The 13,210-nt window shown below is 36.7% G+C and overlaps 3 protein-coding genes across 5 annotated transcripts in view; 2 read left to right on the forward strand and 1 right to left on the reverse strand.

The window, feature by feature from the left end:
* LOC116842203 overlaps positions 1–3,557 on the forward strand; it is a 5,955-nt gene extending 2,398 nt beyond the window's left edge. The window contains exons 3-9 of the mRNA XM_032811055.1: positions 872–1,039; positions 1,802–1,893; positions 2,021–2,088; positions 2,398–2,611; positions 2,682–2,842; positions 2,941–3,058; positions 3,178–3,557. Of these exons, the coding sequence (XP_032666946.1) occupies positions 872–1,039; positions 1,802–1,893; positions 2,021–2,088; positions 2,398–2,611; positions 2,682–2,842; positions 2,941–3,058; positions 3,178–3,501 (1,145 nt within the window). The 3' untranslated portion in view covers positions 3,502–3,557. The remainder of the gene's footprint in view (positions 1–871; positions 1,040–1,801; positions 1,894–2,020; positions 2,089–2,397; positions 2,612–2,681; positions 2,843–2,940; positions 3,059–3,177) is intronic.
* Positions 3,558–3,897: 340 nt separating this feature from the next.
* Positions 3,898–7,989, reverse strand: LOC116842183 (cell wall protein IFF6-like). 3 transcript variants are annotated; one of them, XM_032810989.1, is made up of 5 exons: positions 7,550–7,988; positions 7,185–7,347; positions 6,899–7,069; positions 6,591–6,723; positions 3,898–6,504 (listed from the first exon to the last, which is right to left on the reverse strand). In XM_032810989.1, exons 2-5 carry the CDS (start codon positions 7,218–7,220, stop codon positions 3,962–3,964), a joined length of 2,883 nt encoding a protein of 960 aa, XP_032666880.1. In that variant the 5' UTR covers positions 7,221–7,347; positions 7,550–7,988; the 3' UTR covers positions 3,898–3,961. The 3 variants fall into 3 exon arrangements, with proteins under 3 accessions (XP_032666880.1, XP_032666879.1, XP_032666881.1); XM_032810988.1 differs by having other exon boundaries at positions 7,185–7,411; XM_032810990.1 differs by lacking the exon at positions 6,899–7,069 and having other exon boundaries at positions 7,185–7,411; positions 7,550–7,989.
* Positions 7,990–8,097: 108 nt separating this feature from the next.
* LOC116842184 (protein phosphatase 1H) lies at positions 8,098–10,774 on the forward strand. Its single transcript, XM_032810991.1, has 7 exons — positions 8,098–8,248; positions 8,341–8,742; positions 8,872–9,129; positions 9,207–9,424; positions 9,531–9,801; positions 9,935–10,194; positions 10,279–10,774. Exons 2-7 carry the CDS (start codon positions 8,557–8,559, stop codon positions 10,532–10,534), a joined length of 1,449 nt encoding a protein of 482 aa, XP_032666882.1. The 5' UTR covers positions 8,098–8,248; positions 8,341–8,556; the 3' UTR covers positions 10,535–10,774.
* The last annotated feature ends 2,436 nt before the right edge of the window (positions 10,775–13,210 follow it).

Raw genomic sequence — 13,210 nt, forward strand, 5'->3', positions numbered from 1 at the left:
AGAGAGAGAGAGAGAGAGAGAGAGAGAGAGAGAGAGAGAGAGAGAGAGAGAGACACGTTCTTACACTAAATTACTCTGAAAGCACCCAGGATCGATAAAGCGCCCAGCAGGGGAGAGAGCGAGGGCTGCGATCGCGTTATTGAATCTGCGTATGCGAAATGGTGGACTACCTTGCTAATCAAGTAACATAAGGTTCGGTGGTGCGGCAAATCATACATTATTATCCGCGACTCGATTTCGATCTCGGCTTTCGTGCAATCGCGCGAAATCTCACGTAGCACGCGCACGGCAGCATTACGCAACGTATTCTTTCGTTCTTTCTTTCCGCCTCCTCCACGTTGCGGAAAAATAGCGCAAAAATTCGACCGCAGCCGAAGATCCGTCGATGATAAGAAGCCGCTGTAGGCGGGGGAGGAGGGAGAGACAGCAGATCACTCATTAGATAACCTAGGAGGCGGTGAGAAACAGGTCGAACATGAAATTTAACAATCGCACGTACTGTTCCGTTGCACTCTTTTGCGCATCGAATAAATTATCGCAAATCTGCGCGCGGGAGCGGAGTTTCGCCGCAAGGAAATCGGGCCGATTCCAATCCGGGACTTGCGACATCGCGGCATATCCGCTCCATGTGCGGTGATAAAAAAGAAAAAGAAAAACTGCATTTCCGCCCGACGTTTCCCAACGACGCGGGAGATAACTGCAAAGTGGTGACCGTTTCTAATTATCTCGTCGGAAGCGATTAAAATCGTACACGGGACGATGTTAACGATCGCGTAGAGTCTATTCCTACGTAATGTTGGTCAATATGGGCGTTTCCGCGCGTAAAGCTTGAAAAAACTGCAATCGTATGACGTGAATGCTTGTGTCTTAGCGTGCAACCAGCCGGATAGTTTCACGGTCCAACTAACCGAAAACGAGAATGTTGTTGTCCACGATACCGAATTACTAATCAAGTACGACCCACACGCTGAGATATACCCACTCGGTGAAGTAGACGCAGTGAACGTGGTCTATAATGAATCTACCATCGAATTCAGAGGTAAGCATCAATCATTAAAGAATAAACTGACTGTTGAGTCGAGCGAAAATTCGGTTACACAAAATCCACTTGTCCGCTTTGTTTTCCGCAAAATATTCGCGGAACGTCCGCGTTTTGATTAACGATTATTAATCAGGTCACGATTATTAACGAGTCACGATTACCTATATCAACGAATAAAAAGGTTCTTTGCTTCATTACGGCGAAGACTTCCTATAGTTGATTGATAATGCACTCTCTAAATTTCTTGGAACGGACTCTCACTCAAAGCGAGTGAAAAGTAGTAGTATTTTCACTCGAGGCAACGATACTGCCCCACTCGAAATTATAGTATTGAATGTTTCTCAAACCTAGAATGGATTTTGACTCCATACGAACGAACGTTTCACTCAATTGGAGTGAGTATGTTCCTATATGAAATTGGAATACATTAAGTTTATTCTTCAATTTCGAGGGAAAATATTCACCTAACGATTCAAAGTAGAAAATTCACTCTATACGAGTGAAAAATCACTCCAATTCCGACTCGGTGATCACTCTGCTATTCGAGTGAAGTTTCACTGAAAGAAATGTAGAAAGCGACAGAAATCAATAACGTTGCATCCATGCGAAAATAAATTATCAACATAATGAAGTCGTTGATCAGTCGTCGCGTCAATTAATTCAATATCAATCTTCGGCGCGTCACATATTTCATTACTCTCTTTTATTTATCACGTGCTAGTCAGGGTCTCGGTGATTACGAGGGATTATATCTTTCAGGATACATATCGCCGGCGACTGTACCGTCGGGATCACCCGAGAGACTATCTTGGACCAGCAGCGGTATCATTTTAGGAACCGGCACGCTCCAAGTAAGTTTAATGCTCCGTAATCGCGTAAGTAACGACCAGAAGAAAATCGAGCGCGACTATTCGCTTTGTGAGATAATTGTAGCTCGCCCGTCCAATAATTATTATCCTCGGCTTTCTGTCGTTGCAGAAACTAAGCAGTGGAGATTATGCAGTCCGGGAGTGTCGCTTATTTTTGCCGAAGAACATCAAAAGCAGGTAAGAGAGAGGGGCGAAGGGCGACCAGGAAAACAGAGAGAGACCGTAGAGTTCCATTACGAAAACGGAAGATATTTCCCCGGGGGCGAGATTTGCAAAATTAGTCCGTCAGCGAGAAGCGTGTTGCGCAAAATAACGATAAAAAAAATGCAAAAATAAGAAACACGATCCTCGATTGAAATGTTAATTCGTTGCGGATATCCGCGCGCACAGTTGCCTCGCCACGAATTATCTGCACAATAATAGACGGCAAATGGCGGCGAAATTCGATAATACGATTCGCATCGTGAAACCGATACTTCTTTCCAGCGGTAATCTGCCGTTCGCCGTGGGAGACGAGATCGCTAACCACGCTCGCTACTGCATCGAGGAATACCTTTGCAGACAACTGGGACCTATAAAGACGGAAGAACCACTAGAAAATATCGATGTACATCGCAGATATGCACCCCCCGTCCCTGCATCTTACGATGTCGCTTCTGACCACTCCTCGCAGAATTGCACCGCTTCGGACGTTGTTGATGTAATCTAATTGCGCCCTTTATTCGCGAATTCTACTTCATTCTTAGTGACCCGCGAATTTTCGTTCGCAGCTGGATATAAACGAGGCCGTGAATCTCGCCATTAGAACCGCTATAAGTTATATCAAGCAGAACAATAAATCTAGCATTGTGATCCCCGATGTAGATGAGTCATACGAATTAGGACCGTTCGGTATGAAATGCTACTTTGAAGCATTCGGCGGTAACTTCGAGTAAGTGTCTATTATTTCTTTTAACGCGAAAATTTGTGTTTTGCACAACGATATCTTCCCTTGAGGAACTTGTGTTAACAAAATCGTCAACTTTTCAGTGATCTCTCGACTCTGAAGAGAACAGATGACGCGTATCTGTCCGGCTTAGGACGAACCCACGTTGTAAGATACGGCTTTGGGCTTGGCCTAGCTAGGTTTCACTACAATCATTACAAGGTACAATTCGGCGACACGATTGCGATTAAAATTTCAAATCTATATACATACAATAGAGATTATATCAAACACATCTCGCGATTAATTTAACATTAATACGTTTATCTTGATATATTTAGGTTAAATATGGCCTCGTGAGCTTAAGTGGCATGATAACGGGTACGATTGATGGGTTGGCGATATTGGCAAGGCTACACGTCGACTACGATAAAGACTGTCCTGTGACACTGGAATCCCTGAAAGTGACAGAGTTCGGCAACATTAAGTTACGTATGACTGGTATGGGGCCGATGAACAGTGTAACATCGAAAATATTGACTTGGCTGACGAATTGGTGGCGAAATAATATCGTGAGCCTTATTGAAGTTAACGTGAAACAAGTTATCCAGAAACAATTAAGCACATATGTCTGCATTAATTATATTACATCTATATTTTCTTGAAACTGTATTCCCAAAGGGATGTGAAAGTCATAAAATAAAAGAAACTTTTTAAGAAACACGATTGAACATGATGAGTAATGAGCGTGTTCTGGAAAAAATGGATTCAAATTAAAAAATCATGAATATTACAATAGATATTCTGATGAATCCTTTCTAGAAAGAAAAATCTCTGTGAATGAATTCGATGTAAATATTTATATATATTTTTTTCTATTTCGGTGATAATTATCAATATATGAACGCTCTTTGTATATTAGCAACGATTTTTATTCTACGCGAGAAGAAAAAAATCTGTATTAATAAAATAAATATTTTTTTTTATTATATATATATATATATATATATATATAGTATAAAAAACAATTTATACTTATACATACACACAAATACACAGTGTTTCAAGAAAATGTACTTTATTAATAACTTTATTAATGTTCGAGAAAAATGAGTTATATTTAGATTAAACCGGTTCATTATTGTTTGTTGTATCGAGAACTTCTTCCGTCGTTTCGACAGCAACAGTTTCAATGGGTAAGGAGGAGGAAGAACAATTAGTTTCGACTGTCTGCACTATCGTCTGTACTACAGCAACATCTGTGCTATCTGGGCATTCTAGATCTGAAGGAATACTTTCATCCTGCACCGAGTTCTCTTTCGCACTGACATCATTATCGGAATTAACAGCTGCAGGATTCTGTATAGCAGTATTATCACTATTCTGTGTAGCAGTATTATCACTATTCTGTGTAGCAGTATTATCACTATTCTGTGTAGCAGTATTATCACTATTCTGTGTAGCAGTATTATCACTATTCTGTGTAGCAGTATTATCACTATTCTGTGTAGCAGTATTATCACTATTCTGTGTAGCAGTATTATCACTATTCTGTGTAGCAGTATTATCACTATTCTGTGTAGCAGTATTATCACTATTCTGTGTAGCAGTATTATCACTATTCTGTGTAGCAGTATTATCACTATTCTGTGTAGCAGTATTATCACTATTCTGTGTAGCAGTATTATCACTATTCTGTGTAGCAGTATTATCACTATTCTGTGTAGCAGTATTATCACTATTCTGTGTAGCAGTATTATCACTATTCTGTGTAGCAGTATTATCACTATTCTGTGTAGCAGTATTATCACTATTCTGTGTAGCAGTATTATCACTATTCTGTGTAGCAGTATTATCACTATTCTGTGTAGCAGTATTATCACTATTCTGTGTAGCAGTATTATCACTATTCTGTGTAGCAGTATTATCACTATTCTGTGTAGCAGTATTATCACTATTCTGTGTAGCAGTATTATCACTATTCTGTGTAGCAGTATTATCACTATTCTGTGTAGCAGTATTATCACTATTCTGTGTAGCAGTATTATCACTATTCTGTGTAGCAGTATTATCACTATTCTGTGTAGCAGTATTATCACTATTCTGTGTAGCAGTATTGTCACTATTCTGTGTAGCAGTATTATCACTATCACTGTTACTGGTGCCAATATTTGCATTCGTCGCACGTTTCAATGCCAAGTATTCCTCCACCGAGCCTGTTGGAGCTTTTTCGGATATAACAGTTACCTGATTCGCTGACGTCTGGGAAGATGAATTAGTGTTTGGCGATTTGTTCAGTTTGGATAGCCTCTGACGTTCTCTCAAACGTTTCCGGATCTCGGACTGAATCTTCGACTCTTTGATCACACTCTGAACATCGTCAGTTTGATAATAACGCGACGCCCATGTTTCGGATGATTCTGAGGTTTGCACGTTCGGTGCAGCTTGAAGTACGGATTGCTTATCTCGTTGGGGTGAAACGATATCATTTTGACTTTTATCGTCATCACAGTTGTCCATGTCCATAACGTCGCAATAATCGTCCAAATCAATTATCTCGTCTGAGTCTGCCGATCTTTCTTTCTCAACTTTACTTTCTTCCGCGGTTTTCTCCTTCGCGCTATTGTCCTCTTCGATGGTAACTTTGCTTTCATTAGAAATCGGACTTGTCCTCAACTGTTCGTTAATATTCTCATCTCTTATATCAATCGGTTGTTCTGTAGCTGGGACATTTTTCATTCGTTTGGATTGAGAAGAGTTTTGAATGATGTTACAGGTGGAAGAAGCAAGTTGCGACTTCGCGCGTAACTTTCTCTTGGATTTTTTTCGTTTGTCCGCGACGTTATCCGCAGAAATAGATATCGACAAAATATTGTTCTTTATATCTACATTTCTCTCTGATATTTTGGTTTTTGTTTCGCTTCTAGTGTTTAAATCGGCTCTAGCCACAGTACTTGTATTATTGTGTGATGCTATCGTTTCTTGAGTTTCCTTATCTTTCGAGTTTTGTACATGTTGTGAATTTTTCGGGTCTTCGTTCAAATTGCCTGCGGATTCCTCAGTTTCTGCTACACGTTTACTTTTCAACTTCTGATTTACACGCGTATCTTTATGGCCTCCCTCGTCACTCTCGCTAGATAACAACTCGACAACTGGGGTAGGCTGTACTACTAAGACCACGTCTTCATCTTCACCGATATTACCTTGCTTAGCGTTAATAATTCTTTCTAGTTGTTTGCGACAGTCCTCTTTCGCCATTGCATCATCTTGCAATGCCTTGGTATCATTATCTGTCGTTTGACTGTTATTCGTTTGCGACGAATTGGCAGATGGAATTATATCTTCCTCTTTTCGTATCAAAGCTCTTATTGCACGTGCGCGCATCTCCAACTCCAATAAATCCAATAAACTATCTCCTTCCTTTTCTTTATCTTTGCCATCTTCCTTCTTTATTTTAATGTCTTTAGTTTTATCATCATTATCATTCTTACTAACTAATTTCCCTTTGGCGTTAGACTTATCTATATCGCTTGTCTTACCGACTTGCGCTTTACTTTTAACTTTTATTTTATTTCTTTTTAGCTTTTTCTTTCCATCCTCTTCCTTTTTGCATGTATCATCATCTGTGAGCCATTCTTCTGTATCAGAAATTATTTCTAAAGAAGGTCCTGTTACGGGAGAAATTATAGATAGCATTATCACGTAATATATATAATATATTATATTCGTATAGGACCTGTATATGTTCACATACCTGAGTCTTCAGATTCACTTGTGTCTGAAGATTCCAACATAGGTTTGTCATTCAATATAGATATTATTCGAGTTTTGGACATACCACTTAATTCACTCACACACCATTGTTCCAATTCATTTAAATCTACTTGCTACAAACAAATAATGACTTCCTATACTCGATAATATACTATTTTTGAAGATGAAAACCATTATGTACTTAAATATTTTACTATTTACATTATTTTACTATTAATTATTATACTATTTATCATACAATTAATTATACTATTTTACTATTTACTATTTATATTTATTAAAATTTACTTTCAAAACCTGAGGCAACATCATGCGTATCTTGTCTGATTTAACAGACTTAAAAAGTTGACGTGCCAATTCTTTACGATTAGACAAATATTCTTTGATTGGTTTTAAATCTCTTGCATCCACTTCTTCATCTGACGATGAAGACGTGCAAGAAGAGAAACTACTGTGTTCCTGAAAACAAGGTTACTTTCAAGTTATTTTACTGTGAGTAAAAACATTACCTTAAAATGTTTGAAATTTGAAATATCGTGTTTAACAAATATTATTACTATTTCATTCAGCTTACCTCACTCTTACGTACATCTTTCTTAGTCTTAGACATGCTGATATCTAATACAATCACGATTTAATACAAGAAATATTCCTCTTTATATCGGTTCATATACTGTTGTAATAAATGAAGTAAGACTGAAGTAACAACCTTTTCCTCACATATATATTTCTTTTACCTGAAAGTATATGAAGATTGACAGATGAAGACTGACAGATTGTCACCTCTTATAACTTTGAAATCTGAAATAAAAGAAATACATATTCATGCAGTAAAAGAGAAGAAAAAATCGAATCATGCAAGAACATGTCAAAGTTGTAGTTAAGGAAACTTAACATAATAAAATAAATTCATAATAATATAACCTACAACTTATTTACCTCAGTACTGTCTTGTACTAAAGCATTAAAATACATCGAGTTGCTCCGACAGTTTTTGCTCATAACTTGAGAAGACAGTTTTCTTCTGACTTGATACAACGTAAGTAATTATTTATGTCACGCGAAACTTATACAGTACATTGCAAAATATCTCGTACACTAACCCCAACAATCTAACCTAACACAGAATTATGCACTGCCTCAATTGTTCGTTCTCTCTTTCTCTCTCTCTAAATGGTTGTAGGCTTACGGCTTTGGCCCTTTCACTGTTAGAAAATATTTAACAGAGGTATATGATATAAGGGTGATCCTCGGAAAATGCCGAGACACATTCCAAAAAAATTCACGATCCGAACGTATTCAACTACGTTACCGACGAGGTACTATAAACAGAAGGTCTGTTCTTTCTAACTGCACTGCTGAACTGATGCAATATATTGAAGTGAGAAAAATATGCTTCTCTCTACCTCTTGACGGCCTAACGGCGGTTAAGTCGAAACTCAATTGTTCGTTAACGAACAAGTGGCGGCTCGTAGCGAAGACTCTGGAACTACAAATATTTTTTCTCTGATATCTGTCAACAGATGTCACTAGATGGACAAGTCGATGCTCGTGTCATATTATAACCTTTATTGTTGACAATTGTTTGTCAACAAGATGACATATTAACCGAATGAAATTGTCGAATATTTAATTACAGTAAGTACAATCGTATTAAAACAAATATGTACCACACGATAAGAATATATATTGTCTTGTATGATTAATCTGAGAACTTGTCTTTGGCACAGGCATTTGATGACAGGTAACCAAGTCCAACAGTAAAAAGGATCCAATCATTTCTGAGACTTACACATATCTTTACGTTATGTGCGAATAAATAAATGTTTATGAGACTTTGATACTCTAGGCTAACTCTATTGAGTAATTATAATGTGTGATACTGTCTGCTAAACCTAATGTCAATTTGAATTCTGCGTAACCTTGCCTAAGATTAAGAGAGAAAAATGTTGAATCGCTTCAAGTCAGTATTAATGAGTGCTGTAGGTGCAAGCGAGCTTGGCCTACAGTACCCCAATGATTCAGATAATGATATGATGACGGATTATATTAATTCTAATTATGTTGTGGAAGTGGAAAATAAACCTTATAGTCGCCCAAGTTTTCTGGGTTTGACAGCTGAGGAAACACAGGTATGCCTAAATTCAGGTCACATAAATTCTATTGAATTGATTTATAATATTTCCAGTAATGATGATATATAAGGATAATATAATCACATCTAAAAGTATATAGTAAGTAAATATAAATTATATTTACAGGTGAGTGCAGATCACAGAGTGAGACCTATCATAGTTCCAAGAGATCTGAGCCGTTTACCATGGTGTGCTGGTTATGCAGAATGTATAAATGCTGGAAAAAGTACCTGGAATGAGGATCAAGCTTCTGCTACTCGTGGAGATCTAAAATTGTCAGATGCTAATGTTACACTGCCTTACGTCATATTTTCAATGTTTGATGGACATGCAGGATATCAAGTTGCTCTTACAGCAAGGTTACATCTACATAGAATAATTCTTGTATGTATCATCATATATATAGAGAGAGGAAAAAAATTATTATCTAACTTAAAAGAATAAATTATACAAATACATAGGAGAGGTTACTGGCTATACCGGGTAATATGCTACTAAATGAAGATGAGGACGAGTTAATAAAGGGCAGAGACCTAGTTACAGGTGCTATAGAATTAGCGTATAGACAAATGGATCAGATGGTGGAGATGCAGGCGCAAAGTGGTGGTGGTGGTTGCACGGCTATTACAATTTTATTTCTTAATGGAAGGCTGTATGCTGCAGGAGCTGGTGATTCAAGGTTATATCATAATTTATGTGTAATATTGTTATTTCAATATATACAAATTCAAATAATAAATTAGATACATTAGGTAATTTATATAATAGTCTTTAAATAATTACAGAGCTGTGCTAGTTTTGGGGGATGATCAACGTGCTCTTACCAGAGATCATACTCCGGATTCCGAGTCAAATCGTGTTAGAGCTTTAGGCTTTTTAAGAAGCAACGAATTGCTCAAGGGTCATTTTACTCCGCTGGAGTTTAGAAAGAGACCATTGCAGAAAGAGTTGGGATCTATGGTCTTGTATAGAGAACCATATATGACAGGTTGGGCATACAAGACCTTAACGTATCCTGATTTAAAATTACCGCTCATTTCTGGACATGGAAAAAGGGTAAACTGATTCTAATTGTTTTCAACTAAAATGGGTTTAAATTGCTCCAAAATTCAAATTCACTAAAAACGCTCTAACACTCTTTAAACAAAATTAATTCCTTTACGACTAAGAAATTTCTTTTGACATATAGAGCAGAGTAATGGGCACGATAGGCGTGACTAGGGGTTTCGGAGATCATGGTTTGAAAGCGGCGAACACCGGTGTCAATATTAAACCGTTTCTATCGTCACAACCGGAGGTGCAATCTCTAGACTTGGATAGTTGTAATCTCACCGAAAGAGATTGTATTATTGTTGCTACGGATGGTCTTTGGGATGTGGTATCCGACAAAGCAGCGGCAGTTATCCTTAGAAAGACACTTGCACCTGATACTCCATCATTAGAATATAGGTACGCACAACCGCGAGAAGCAAATATATTATGTAAGAAGTAAACTTCATCTGGCACAATATACGTTCATTTTTTGATATGCAGACTCACAATGGGTGCTCAAGAGTTAGTCCAAGCCGCGAGAGGTCGATTAATCGGTCGGGTATGGATGGGAAAGCCCGAAAACCCTAATGAAACAGACGAAAAATTCTCACCGATAGCATCGGTGGACGACATAAGCGTGTTAGTAGTACCTTTATATCCCTATTTATGCGAACACAAGCAGTGGTTGAAAACCACGCAGCAAGAACGAAGATATGCTACCGAAACTCTACACATATCAACTAATAATCCTGCGTAATAAAGCGTCACGAAGATCTGGCCGTATAGTCTATCATGAAATAGGAACACAATTTTACTACTCAATATGCAGCTATTAATGAATTAAACATTTACCCACATCACCGCAATAGTTTAATCAGCGTGACTTATTATTTAGTTTTAGAACAATTTGCTACGTTTAAATTCAACTATCATCCTATATATATAGTCCTATATCATATATATATATATATATATATATATATATATATATATATATATATATATATATGATATATGATATATGATATATATATGATATATATATATATGATATATATATATATATATATATATATATATATATATGATCATATATATATATAGTCCTATATATATAGTCCTATATCATAGTTTTTTGTCTTCGAAATGATAAATTATTGCATACTGCCATCGTATCAATATGTGTTAATCATATTGAAAGAGATTGAGAGAATCATACCGAAGGCTATGCTATCATTTATTTAAATAGACATTCCGCTATTTCACGTAACATAAAATATTTACGATATTCCAAAAACGTTTGATAATATAAGCACCAATTATTGGATTGTTACTATAATTAGGATGTATAGATCATACACAATATATAATATTAAAAGATACGACTATTTTTGTATTGTTTTTAAAGTTCAACGATATGTTACCATCCAACATATTCTGAATGTGTTACGGCATTTTGTCATGTTTCTGTTAGAATTTTATTACAAGATATTGTACGTGTGATGTCAATAATATATAAATGCGTAGTAAGAAATTGTACATAAATATAAAAAGCACCGCTGTTTTTTTAAACATGATAATAAGTAAGTTTTACGCGTATTATATAGCATAATTAGCCCGAGTAACTTGTAGGAGGAGTCACTATCTCGTATAAATACTGTAAACACAAATACTTCTCAGTATCATTCTCTCCCTTTCTCTCTTTTTATTTTCTCGACCTTAACATATAATTTATATCGATTTTCACAAGAAACTTTTTTAAACCTTCAAAGGAATGTTTCTTCTCTATTAATTTCTACGGATACTCAAAGATTGAAATATCTGACGTTTTATTTTCACACAGTATAGCTTTTGTTCATTATTTTCAGTATTTATTTTAAAATAGACAAAAATATCGCGTTTTATCCGCGCATCACTTCGAGATACTTTACTACTGTACACACAAGATGACGCCACAAGTATTAAATTTGTATTTACTGGCAAATCACGCTACACGTGATAATAACAAAGTGTGAATTTATCAACGAGGAAAGTTACTACGCGACGTAAACAAATAAACAGAAAAGTATATTATTATGCATTAAGTCTATTTCGTTAAAAGTGAATATATTTTAAACAGTTAGGATTTCTTAACCGTCAATCTAATCATCGAAGTATCTTTAATCTTGAATTAAAAATGACTATATCGTAAAGCGAAAATTCAGCGAATTATCAATTTCTTGCGTTGACATTTAATTGGCGGACTCATAGGACACATCTGTAGTAAATGCCTCTTTAATCATGAGAAAACAATACTAAGTAATATGTAGCATCAAGAGATAATAGATTATGTATAGTATTATACATCGAGAGATTCTGCATTAGTTCAAGTTCGATGGAATTTGCAAAGTTAATGCAGAAGCGAAATTTCGAGCCGGTTACTTGCGAAACATTTAGAGCGCCCCGCGAACATGTGCTTACCACGCTCGTTGACCGAGCTTCATAATAGACAAATACTGCAATTCCCAAACGACCAACTTGCGCGAAACTTTTGCTAAATCTCCAGAAAGTTTGCACGAATGCATCGAATGCGACAATCTTAAAACGCGAAAAGTGGGCGAAATCGCAACCAACCGTGGTAACGATTGGTTGTTGCATGTTTGGAATCGATCGAAAATCGTAATGCAAGTTAACAATTTGAAATTCTGTGCCGACAAACATCATACGTCCTCGCGCCCTACATACGTTCCTTTTAAAACTTTGCAATTGTGACAATTTGTGATTATTTTACATATTCAATCGTGTTATATTTTGTATCTCTGAATTCTGACTCACCGGAAATCTTGTGCTGATCTCCGATATCGTGGAAGCGAACGGTCCACAAATTTTCGAAGATTTTCTGCAAAAAGAAAATATGATATTGTTATTATATTTTTTCGTTTATTGGTATATTGTTGGAGCAAGCTCGCGTGCAAAATCTGAGGGTCGAGCAGACACAGATGGGTTGAGTTGCTCTTTTGTACGATGTTAAATTGCGAACTTTCAGGATGTGCGTGCTGGCACGCACGTGGACGCATTTTGTACGTTTACAGGAGACCAAGTGCATTCTCTCGTCGCACGACCGGCGCATATAGCCCGAAACAGTTAACTCTCATAAATTTAATTACCAGACGCAACCGAAATGGGAGGCCGGTCTCTCTTTTCGTTGGGTAAAATCGTAAATTAGTCTCGGCGGTGATTTTCTCGGAAATCACGTGATTTATCGGCGAATTTCGCCAACTGTAAAATACTGACGCAGTAATATCGAGTCGTATGTCGGTCTTATAGATTAGTAAAATTAGTCGGAGCTATTATGATTTCATCGTAATAATAAACTTATTCCCGTAAAATATAACTTGAGATATTTTATTACGAATAAAAGATCTTTCACGCTTTCAGTTACACAGAATTAAAA

The sequence above is a fragment of the Odontomachus brunneus genome, unplaced genomic scaffold (genome assembly GCF_010583005.1).
Source record: "Odontomachus brunneus isolate Ranch 3 - 2012 unplaced genomic scaffold, Obru_v1 Obru_scaffold_022, whole genome shotgun sequence".
In the NCBI taxonomy this organism is placed as follows: domain Eukaryota; kingdom Metazoa; phylum Arthropoda; class Insecta; order Hymenoptera; family Formicidae; genus Odontomachus; species Odontomachus brunneus.